This window comes from Ctenocephalides felis, unplaced genomic scaffold (genome assembly GCF_003426905.1).
Source record: "Ctenocephalides felis isolate EL2017-DRISC unplaced genomic scaffold, ASM342690v1 CF-g0.4_SCAFFOLD_01170, whole genome shotgun sequence".
Taxonomy (NCBI): domain Eukaryota; kingdom Metazoa; phylum Arthropoda; class Insecta; order Siphonaptera; family Pulicidae; genus Ctenocephalides; species Ctenocephalides felis.
In genome coordinates, this window is record NW_020537324.1 from 28048653 (window position 1) to 28061720 (window position 13068).

The 13068-nt window shown below is 28.3% G+C and overlaps 1 protein-coding gene across 1 annotated transcript in view; it reads left to right on the forward strand.

The window, feature by feature from the left end:
* Window positions 1-12984, forward strand: part of LOC113367033 (facilitated trehalose transporter Tret1-2 homolog) — a 38617-nt gene extending 25633 nt beyond the window's left edge. The window contains exons 2-5 of the mRNA XM_026608663.1: window positions 4898-5086; window positions 5866-6001; window positions 10893-11066; window positions 11736-12984. Coding sequence (XP_026464448.1) covers window positions 4898-5086; window positions 5866-6001; window positions 10893-11066; window positions 11736-12775 — 1539 coding nt within the window. The 3' untranslated portion in view covers window positions 12776-12984. The remainder of the gene's footprint in view (window positions 1-4897; window positions 5087-5865; window positions 6002-10892; window positions 11067-11735) is intronic.
* Window positions 12985-13068: the final 84 nt, after the last annotated feature.

A 13068-nucleotide genomic window follows, 5' to 3' on the forward strand; every position in this document is an offset into this window, starting at 1 on the left:
CATGCAAAATAGTTCACTGTTATAAATCTGAAAAAAAAAATCAAGTTTTCGACTCAGAATCATGTGTTCAGCTTATCTACATTTTGCGTAATTACTTTTTTGATAAACAACGATAAAAAAATGTTTTGCGCGAAATAAGATTATTTTCTTAGAATGATTTTAGAAACAATGTTTCTATGAATAATTTCTGGAATATTGATCTAATAAACTAATAAATTGTGAATGATTTTTCTTAAATTTATATAAAAATATGCAGATCAGATTTCAAAAAATATAATGTAAAAAACGTGTCATTTTTTATACATCATTATTATATTTTATTAATATTTTTCAACTTCACAGCAGCTCTTATATTACTAGAAAGTCTGTCGAAATGAAATGACTGCTGTTCTAGATATTTTAAATTATAAATAAAGTGATTTGTGCAAAGGTGTCTGCTAATTCGAACAGAATTAATTGCCCTGGGCAGGCGCCAAGGACGTCCCTTTGCCAAACGAGGTTTCTTAATCAATTAATATATTTTTTAAAACAAATCATTGCATAACATTATACATTTTCAAACATATATAATTTCATTTATATGTTATTGTTTTCACGGGACTTAGACTAAGTAGTAGTAAGTAGAGGCAAAATGTAATCGTGTAACTAGTAGTAATCGTACTAGTAGTAAGTAGTACACCTAAATGAATTTTCCGATATATGTAAATAATTTACTTTTTAATATGCGTATATTAATATTTATGATTTATTTGAGCTTTGGCATCTTATAATAAAAGATTACAAAAGCGCAGTCCATTATTCCAAACAATAATAAATTTTTATTATATAAATCTATTTGCAAGTCTATAATATTTTAGAATGTTGGTTAAAAGAACTTGATCAAAACGCAAAGTTTCATTAAAATCGTCAAAAAAATTGATACTCAATTGCGAAGAAACTGCTCGACCGATCTTTCCAAAACCAAATCAGGCAATTCCCAACATCTTTCTAAAAGTAAAATTTTGGCAAAAACGTTGACAAAAAGTATTGCACTTGTATGCTAATTTTAAGGAAATGGCATGATACCGGGGTAGCGGTTTTTGACAAACTCATTTTTTCCAATTTTGGTGTCAAACGATTCAGAATGACTAGACACACCGAAAAAAACATAAAATTAGCAAGTTGGATTTTTTAGCGATTTATAAACTTCTTCTTCCGGCTGTTACAAATACTGATGAGCGTTGAGATATTTTCAAAAGTGTGAAACAATGTTCATTTTTCCAACAGGTTTTAAAAAGACTTTTATATTTGGAAAAGATTGGAAGGCGTTTAAAAGTATTCTTTTTATGAAAGCTTTTTATATTTGGCATAGATAAGGAGGCATTTTCTAAAAGCTTTTCTAACTTTTAGTACAAGGTAAACGGTGTTTCATGTTCTGATTAATTCGTAAGAATGTATCATAATCCTAATATCCTAATAAATGTAGAAAATATAATAGGACATTATTGCAATATCATTTTCTTACAATTTTGTGAAAAGTTTTTGATACAAACCTTTACAAACAATATACAATCATTTAAAGTTTTTTAAAAAAAAGTTTGATTGCCAAAGTAGATGAATTGACAGAATCTTTTGGTTGATCACAAACCATAGTTTTTGGATTTTTGATTAGTGGAAAGCGTTTTCTTTATATTAGTCGAATCTTTTATATACTTTAAACTTGATAGATTTTTAGTTTTATTTATAGATGTAGGTATAACATTAAATATAGTATTTGACTCCATTGTCTAAATTTGATGCAATTTAAAGTTGGTGTAATTTGGTGTAATTCTACCGGCTAATGGAATAATGGTATTGAAATAAATAGCCTACAATATCTTGTTTACATTTATTTATGAGAGAGCACAAGAAAAAGTATGATTAATAATCATCTCAAAGATTACCATTATTGAACAAAACATTATTATATTATTCATGCATATTCATTAAAATTCATCCATTGTTTCTACAATTTTTGCAGAATTAATCTGCTGAACTAGTGAATCACCAATAGTTTACCTTTGATGATCATACTGATTTTAATTTTTTTATTTTTCATTCTTATAGAAATGTTATTTCTGATATTTTTAGTCTTTCCACTCATTTTTATGCCGTAGTGAAAATTAATTGAAGACTGGGTACGGTTGTACCACTTTTTTTGCTCAGCAATTATTTTGTTAATTTACCAGTTAGCTAGGAGAAAAGTAAATTAAATGGTGAATTCAACATTTGCTTGGGTGGTCGATTACTCATAAAATCAAATCATACAAAAAACACCCAGCCGCCCCAACACATAACTTTGTCAAGAAAAAAAAAGGAATTTTTTTTTTAAATATTGAGAAAATTATATGTTAATAAAATTTTTCTGTACGGGTGTATGATTTGATACTTCTTCTAGACGGTTATTCAGATTTTGTTAATTCTTTTCAGAGTTTGTCAAAGGAAATTTTTAAGATTTAATGAACGATAAAGCTATAGTAATACTGTAGAAATAAATAGTAAAAATTACAGAAAACCACTTATCATTGTTCAACATTGAAAACGATGAAATGAAATGAATGAAATTATCTAATTCAGTTTAATAAATAATGCAATCAGTCCAAAATTGCATAAAGATTAATGTTTTAAACTTATGCATTGTTTCACTTTACTAAATTATTTAAACATACAAAAAATATTTCTACTTATTAAAAAAATGTTTTAGAATTTTGTCTGATGTGTCAAAAATGCATTTGTTTGGCATTGGATATGGAATATTTATTACGTTATGATCTTAGATTGAAGAGTGCTCATATAACCAAGATTTTACAAATCAATTCACCTAAGATTTGAACATAAACAATAATATTTATTGAATTATCAATAAGAAAAATGTACTTTAGAAATTATATACGCCAAAGAGCAACTAATATATCGTACGAGATTATGAAAATTATAGACTAAATTATTGAAGCAATTATATTGTCTGGTAAAAAGTATTTTACAACAAAAACTACATTAGTTTTTTCTGAATTTCTTATACTGCTTATGCTAAGACCATAAATGAATCACAAAAACAGGACACCATATAGGATTATAGGATATTAAAAATCATAGGATAGGATATTGGAAAAAAGTTGGAACTTTTGAATTGTTGCGTGGGTACAGGACAACGTCTGTCGGGTCATCTAGTATATACATATATATATATATATATATATATATATATATAACACCCAAAAATCATTTCCATGTATTGATATAAATCTAAATTAAACCGAAAATAAATTCTGCTCTCTTTTTCTGGGTGAAGAATAAACAAATTGAAAAATATTAATTGCAATGCTTGTCTTCGTATTATTACCAGACCGTTATTGTTTAACTATGTGACAAATAACGCTTTTGAAAAATATTTCAAATTACTATTTACATAAAATATTTTCTTATATCATTATATATGCGCTTCGTGTATATTTGGTCTAGTTTAACTGTGACAGTTATGAAGTAAACTTGCTCTCCATATTCCTTTCATTTATAATAAATTGATAGATTGACTATTTTTAGCATTTCTGTATAAAAATGTACTAGAAATAATTTATATCTTAAGGTTATGTTAATAAAGTATATTTTTTAACTACTTGAATAACTCTGATCAAAATGGTGATTAATTGTATTTCTATAATATTCAAGCCACATAGCAAGGTCAGTTTTAAAATACATAAAATACTTGTACATATTTATTATTTATTATAGTTAATTTTGGTGTTGATAATATGAATTTGATATAAATAAAATCTTAGAGAGCACAACATTAAAATATCTTATTCTTCATTACTTGATGAGAAAAAAAATCTATTATATTATATTTTGGAACGATAATATGTTTAGATGATATATGGAAGTAAGTTTCGATTTAATTTAATAATAACTTAATAACGTCATTTCATTAATCGTCTTAATTAACGATAATGCTATATATATTAGTATCTTGTTATATAATTTAATGTCAATATAACAAATTTTAAATTATTCAATATACTAAATTGAGTTCTTCGTGGTTCCAAGTTTTCAAATTCTATTTGCTTTTATTTTGGACAGCTAGATATCAAGCAGTAGTGTTATCAAATCTCACTTGTAAATATAGATCTAAAAATAATTTTAATTGAAATAATGTTTAGATCTATATTTGCAAGTGAGATCTGATAACACTACTGCTGGTATGATATAATAGTTTATAAAATAACATTATAAGGAGGCAACCCAGTGGTTAACCATTTTCTTTGTCATTATTCTTAGATATTTCTAAAAGCAATGTGATAAATGCTCCAAAATGCTATTTTCACAAATGGCAAGTGAATGAAAAAGAGAATGGTTAACCACTGGGTTGCCTCCTTATAATGGTATTTTATAAACTATTATATCATACCAGCTCACAGAATACTAGGAATAGTTCTGATTTCTGTTAGAAAAAATGCAATATAATTATTATAGCAGTCAAAATTGCATTACAGTATACTTATCTGTATATTGATTATTTAAATCTTTTAATTTCAGAATAATTATAAACATTTGAAAATTTGCGCAAAAATATTTTAGTATTTTTTTATACTTTTAGAATGCTTAAAATTTTGCTAATTTTTCATAGTTAGTTTTACAAAAATCTGCTCATCTTAATCACCTTTTTCTAAAATTAAAATATTTTATATATAAAAATTAAATTATCTAAAGAATTGAAAACATTATCTGAAAAGTTTTTTTAGGTACAAGTTTTCGAATAATTTTGAATTTTTTGAATTAGAAATTTGTCTTAAAGCTGAAGTTCTTTGACTGCTAATCTGTTATATTATTAAATACTATCTATTGATATTATTTTAATATAACGATTTTTTCCTATTTTCAGATGGTGTCTAACGATGATGTAGTGGGTACCTCAGGGCCCTCCAGCGCGCCCCAAGATGTTGGCAACCCTCCCATCGTTATTTGTTCCACTGACCCAAATGCGGCGGAACCCCAAAAGCCACTGGAACCCCAACAAACACTCATCGAAAGCACCATCTCCCCAAAACGATTCTCACCACTCACCAGACAGGTAAACAGATAATAATATATTGCAATGACTTATAAAGACAAAAAAATTATTTTCTGATTTAGACAATCAAAACTAAATAAAAATAAATAATTAAATAAAAAAATTATATTGTTGGTAATTGAAACAATGGTATTTTGATTTTTGCTGAAGCTTTCTTGCGTCCAAATCAAATATAATTATCAAAGTTCTAAGGTGTTTTATTTAATGCTGCTTATTCCTTTTTTTGGTTTTCAAATATATTTATTATTATTTCATTTTCTGTCAATTTTAACAAGTCAAACAATTTTTAGGAGAAGATTTTTGATTATCTCATATTATAAAAATAAAACCTAAAGCTACCATAAAACAAGTAATTAACATAGTGTTTCGCAAATTTGAAAGTGTCTCCAGATATTGAGCAACACGTTTTAATAAAATATATCAGATCATCCAAAATTTGATTATTTGCATACTTGAGATGTTTTGAAACTATGTATATCTTTCGACGTAATCGTTCATAATCAATACAGTTGATTTCAATTCTTGCAAAATTTATTTCTTCATAAATTTTAGCTTTAGACATACTTATAAATATAGGTAAATTAATCGGTAATAAATCTTAATTAAATTAAGAGTTCAACATAAAAACTAAATAGTTCAACTAGAATAATTTTTTTCAAAAAAAAAATGGTAATATTGATCATTTTGATAATTATATTCAAAATAGAGAAAATTTCACGAATCAAGATTTTCATGTTAAATTACTGATAATATAAACTAATATTATTTTTGATCATCAGGTTCTGGCAGCTTCTGGTCCCATAATGGCAACTGTAGCTGCTGGAATGACATCAGGTTATTCGGCGATTTTATTACCCCAACTAAAATTGGCAGATAGTCCTATTCAAATTGACACTGAACAAGAGTCCTGGATTGGTAAATATTTTTTAATTAAAATAAATATTATTTAAAAATTTATTTGCAATATAGTAACCTATTTTATAATTCTAATATTTAAGCATGTCACCAGTCACAATTTTGTTTCCAAGTTTCTTCACGATAAATATATAAAAAGAATTCCTGTATCAAAACAAACAAAATTTGACTTCTAATTGTAAGCTAAAACTTTGTGATATTTCTAGCTTACAGGATTTAATATAATTGGTAATGCCTTACTAACTTGTTGCAATACTAACTAACATGATTATACAGTATTAATATTAAAATGCTATTTCTCAAGGTATTTGCTACTAGTATAAAAGCAATTATTTATTAACTTGATTTGTTTTAAATAAGAAATCAACATTTACACGAGATTTTATATTACGCGGTCATATATTACTAATTGTAAGTCATTTCATTCAAGCTTAAAATTCAGTACAAAATTTATTTTAGAACGACCACTAATGCATTTTCAATTAATTAAAATATGATTTATTTAACTACTTTATAAACTAAATTTATTAAAAATTTAGTTAAAAACAAACAAAAACTGGTGTCCCACAGAATAGATCAAGAAGGGTTTACAATTAGTAGAGTACTGTACGTAATACGTAACTAAAATGAATATAAGAAAAATTAATTTCTGCAGACGACTAATAATTATTTTATTCATATAAATAGTAATAATTAAGAAAAATCTATATTTAGAAGTTAGAAGATATACTACAACAAGTGAATTTGAAAATCATATTCCTTAGGAATTGGTAATACTTGAAATGTGAATTTGTAAAAAGGTTCTAGGAGCATTTTAAGATAATTGGTTAAGATTTTGAGTGAAATCTATATCACCGTTACAAATTACGAAAACCATTGCATGGCAAGTTCCATTTACGCACTTCATTATCCAACAGGAGTTTGAAAATGTTAAAAAAAATTAAAACTGTTCTTGTAAGCTCCAAATTTTTATACGATTTAATTTATTAATTGAGAAGTTCACTTATCAAAATGCCAGGCGATTTTAACCTGCACTAGTTTAACCTGATAGGCGAGCCGAAAGGTTCACAAAGTTTATATAATAATAAAATACTATCAATAAATCAACGTATGACGAGACAAAAAGTTAAATTTATTCAGGAGCATGTTGTAGTCAGAATAAGTTTTATATATTCTTATTTTCAGGTTTTCAACCATTTTCGTTGAACTTTCTCTATGGCATTCGAATTGTTTAGTGGGCATACCAAATAATCAATTCATATTCAAAAGAAAAGACGTTTGCCTTCATGTTTTTCTAAACATTATGATTTTATTATATATAAATGTGTGTATTTACGTGTATGAAATAAAATTTACGTATTCAAAAATAATATTAAAATACACCGCTTTAATTTGAGTAAAGAGATCACCAATTCAACTACATTATCATTACGATTACATCACCACGGTTACGAAAGTTCATGATGGACAAATTAATACACTTTACGGTTGCTATGCCAAAAAATAATTTTGAAAGATTTTTTACTTCTTGTATGGTTAGTAAGTTATTGTAATCGTCCAAAAATCGAAAATAAAATTTTTTGCATATTTTTAGGTTTTGGAGGTTTCTGAACATTTTGGCATTAGAAAAGATTTATATATGTATGTGTGTGCGTATGTGTGGATACAATAATTCGTCCACGTTTTCGGGCGCACGGATCAACCGATTTGAATGGTTCAAAAAATACAAATCGTGTTTTCGAGAGAAAGAAGCATCCGATTTGAATGATCCAACTAATGGGTGCATGGAATCGTGCGTAAAGACAAATTGCTGAAACTTCCCGTACCGTAATTAAAAATCTTGGTACGGAACCCAAAAAAATTTACACAAAATGTATACACATTATTAAAATCTCTATAAAATATCTGATAATTTGATGTACATATGCCCAATAAAGATTATTGACCGCCAATTGTCATTTTTTTAACTTATTTTTATTGAGAGTCCATAACCGCTGGACCCGCCTTCCTAAAAATTTAATCTTGCCTATACAAGTAAAATATATAATATTTTTGAAATATTAAAATCGGACGCTCCTTTTTCCTAAAAACTGAGTTACCGTTTTTAGCACTTTTTGCCCCGTCTCTTTGGAACGGCTAGACCTGCCTTTGTCAAAAACTAATCAGCACGTCTCCTTATTAATATGAATCGAATGATTTTTGAATTATTCAAATCGGTTTATCGGTGTTCCCGAAATCGTCGACGTAAATTTGTATCCGCACACACACACACACATACATACATCCTTTTTTTCTAATGTATGCCAAAATGTTCAAAAACCTTTGAAACGTAAAGATATATAAAAAATTTCATTTTTCATTTTTTGCGATTACTATAACTTACCCTACGGGAAGTTAAAAAACAGTTAATTTTTAATGATGGGGTGAAGACGTGATTGAGTTTTGGCAAAGGTAGGTCCAGTCATTTCGGAGATAGGGAGCTAAATTTGCAAAAAACGGCAGTTTTTGGGAGAAGTTTCTGCTCGTGTTGAAGAAACGATTGCTTTTGGGAAAAGAAAATTTGTGTTTCTTTTTTAAATAATATTAATCAGCGCATTAAATACATTATATGAGTTATTTCAATTCACAATAATTACATTTAATAGAATGTAGTTACTCTAGTTGCTAAAACTAATATTACAATTTTTTTTATATTATACAATTTTGATAAACTTGCGTATCATTTATGTCTATTCTTTGCAATTCAGAACAAAATGTGTGAATTTAATTATAGGACATTACATCCGCATTTTAATTGCCTTGAGCGTCACTTCAAAAGTGAAAGCTTTCTTCTAACCACAATAATAAAACTTCAAGAGCAAATCTAGTATTTAAATTTTTTATCGGCGATTAATGAACTTTTCAATGTATTGTTGCAGATATTTTATTTGCTTTAATAATGGCATGTTTCCATCGTATTATAATATTATAATAGCGCCATTCGTATGCACTAATCACGCTCGGTCTCGGTGCCGGTCAGTGAATCATTTATGAAACTACGAGTATTGATGTCTTATTATGCACATTATTTACTCAGTTGTCTTCTCATGCGAGATCATGAATGGATTTAATCGAAGCTTTCTAACAACAGTCAAAATACGTCTATTTGTTAATAATATTGACCAGAATTGCAAATATTTTTCAAAAGGTGAAAAGATTTCGATCGAATGGAAAGTATTCAGTAAATTTGTTTGTATAGCGCGTTTATTTTTTCTTTTAAATTAATCATCAATTTATTCTGTGATTGGCATTTTATAACTTCTATTTGTTCAATTAATAATATATATTTTTATATATATCGCACTTTTAAAATAAATTAAATTTTTTTATTTAATTAAAAAATAAAATTAGTTAATAATATATTAATTCTGTAGTTCTCTAAAGAGTCTTTGGGTAGAGGTTCTGCACCTAAAAATTTTATTTCCAAATTTATCCAAATAGGAATCAAGCTGTTCTAAGAACCAAATGATGGTAAATAAAAAATTTTATACTGGTAATTCTTAGGGTGATAAGTTCGGAAACAATCGCATGGCAGATTTAGTCCTGCAGATCATTATCTATCAGGAGTTTGAAATTAGTAAAAATGGAAAACTAGTGCATGGCATAGTGCCTTAAGGCAAATTGTTTGAACTTCTTGTAGTAGTAGATTTAAAATTTTTAAAAGCTTTAAAAAAATTTTAAAACAGAAAAATTTGATTTCGGAGAATTTCGAAATTTTTTAATAAAACTTGACGTTTTTGAAAATATTTAAATATTTTATTATATTTCATAATTTTTTTAAAATTTTGAACCTTTTTTCTAAGCAATGGCTGCGAAGAGATGAAATATCGAAGCGCGTAAGCGCCGCATCGCGGTATAACGGATAGAATTAGAACGGATCTCATAGAAATATAGACAAAATTTGTACTTATTATTAAAATCTTTATAAAATATCTGAGATAATTTGATGGGCATATGTCTAATGATCATTTTTGTTCGCCAGGTGTGCCTTTTTATTGTTTTATTGGATATCCGAAACCTTTCCAAAAATCAGTTCTTCATTTCGTTAATACAAATAAAAAAAATTTTGAATTATTCAAATCGTATGCTCCGATTATAGCAAAAACTGAATTACCATGGCTAGAACTGCCTTTGCCAAAAACTAATCAGCCCCCCGATTTTTTTTTATTTATTCGAATCGGTTGATGGGTGTTCACGAAATCGTCGACGAAAATTTGTATCCGCACACACATACATACATCCATTTCCTCAAAGGCATGCCAAAATGTTCAGATACCTTGGAAATCTTTGAAATTTTAAATTTTTTGTGTTCACTATAACTCACCCTAAAGGAAGTTAATTAAATTTGTTTCAATGAGCTTCAAACTTTTATACATTTTAATTTATTCATTGTAAAGTTATCATATACATACATACAAATAAAATAAAAGTGTAATAAGATTAATTATAAAATGTATGATGACTAATATACCTATATACAAAGTCAACAAATAAACAATCAATAAAAAAATAAAAATAAAATTATAAACACACATACAGTGTCGAAATCCATAGTTTATTTATTGTGACTATTTGGCTTCTTATAAATATTTCAAAAATATACATATTATAATATTTAGAAACGGCATTTCCTTAGCTTTGTATTTTCTAGATCTCATTTGCCTTTTTTTTCAGTCATGCTGAACGTTTTTTATTTCTTTATTTATATATATGTATCTCAGCAGACAGAGGGGTGCCTGGTATGAGAGATTATGAAAACAGTTTTCATAAAATTTCAATATCATTTTTTCTCTATTGAAAGAAATAATTTTCTAAAAACATATCTAATAATTAATTGATTAATTAATTTTAGCATCAGTAGCAGCTTTGCCAATGTCGGCGGGTTGTCTGATATCAGGAGTTTTGATGGAGCGATACGGAAGACGAGCGACCCATTTGCTGCTATGCGTTCCTTTTGTTCTCGGCTGGGCTCTCATAGCAATGTCTAGCTCTATAGCGCCTTTATTAATCGGCAGGTTCCTTACAGGTAAAATATTTAACTTATGTCTAATTTATAACAAAAGATATTAAATTTTCATTTTGATTGTAAACGTGTTAATAATAAGAAAAGTATATATTTTAGATCTACTACATCATCTAATTCAATGCACCATACTTTTGTATGATATAAGAAATTATAGGCAGATAAACATATTATTTACGTTTCTGTTTTCTTTTTTTCGAAGACAAACTAAGAATTGTCAATTTTTTTTAATCAAATACACTACCCGCTAAGCCAAAATCCGTAATATTTATGCAATTTCTACGCAAGAAAAGTTACATACTTATGTCATTTTTACGTATGATTAATAAGTAATAATTTCGCCTATTTTAAGTAATGTGGATTACGTAATATGTATTACGAAAATATTTCATAATAATTACGTAATTTTTGAAAAAAAAATATAGATTAAAACTTACAAACACTGCATCAAAAAAATCTTGAAATCTCTACTAATATAATCCAAGTTTGAGAAAAATTCATTGAAATTTTTGCGAATTTGATCAAATTTTATATACCCCACTTTATATTTTAATTCGAATTATAAATCCTTATTTGTGACGACCAGCATATAATTATAAGTTGATTTATATAAATTCGCTTCAAACAAGAGGTACGTAACATAAAAATGTTTTTTCCCTGAATATATTTTAGGTCTTTGTGTGGGTCTGCTCGGGCCACCATGTTCCGTATACATCGGCGAGACGAGCGGGCCTCGTTACCGGGGATTCCTGCTAGCGGCTGTGTCCCTTGCTATAGCATTAGGCATTTTATTGGCCCATATAATGGGTACATTTCTGCATTGGCGCCTTACGGCTGCCATTTGTTCCGCCTTTCCATTCGTGTGCTATCTGATGATGTCGATAGCCCCCGAAAGTCCGAGTTGGCTGGTATCCCATGGATATCCTCTACAAGCAGAAAGATCCTTTCGATGGCTTCGGGGCTGCGATGATGAGTCTTTGTTGGAATTGCAAACTTTATTACAAACGCATTCGGTCAAATCGAATACGAATAAATGGCAACACGCAAAGAAAGCATCATTTTTGAAGCCACTGATAATAATCTGTATATTTTTCTTGACGTGCCAATTCTCAGGCGTCAATGCCGTCGCATTCTATTCAGTGACAATTATTCGCGATGCTTTGGGGCCTAGTATTAATGAATATTTAGCTATGGGAATTGTGGACGTTGTGCGTGTTGTTATGTCAGTCGTAGCGTGCATATTATTGAGAAGATTCGGCAGAAGGCCGCTGGCCGTTATTAGTGGAATTGGAACATCTTTCTCGCTATTAGTCTTGGCTGCCTATTTATATTTGACCAGAAATAATGGTGGTGCAGCGTGGATTCCAATGCTGAGTTTAATAAGTTATATTTGCTTCATCAGCGTTGGTATTGTACCTCTACCATGGGCAATGACAGGAGAAGTTTTTCCAACGGCGTTGCGCGGCCTGGGTTCCGGAATTGCATCTGCGCTGGCCTTTTTGGCATTTTTTGTAGTAGTTAAAACCGGACCGGCTATGTTTTTGAACATCGGACAAGATGGAACGTTTCTAACATACGGAACCATCGCTCTTCTCGGTACTATAGTATTATACTTTTTCTTGCCAGAAACTAAAGACAAAACATTGCAAGAAATAGAAGACTATTTCGTTCACTCGAAGGATAAAGAAAAGCAAGAAGATACAAACGTGTAATATAGTTGTATTTTGGTAAAATAATTATTTTTATAAAGGACTGCATATCATATTCATTAGTTACAACCCTCACATTAGATTTACTTAAACTAATTTTATTTTAAAATAAGTATTTGCCATCGATTATATTGCTGTTATGATGCGACACAGCTAATATGTGGTATTTGAACAATATTTGAATTCATGTGAATTACTTTGCCAATTAATTTATTACTAGTTTTAGAAAATAATAATAAGGACCCAATATAAGTATAAACTTTTATTTTTGCATAACTACAAATTTAGAATAATGT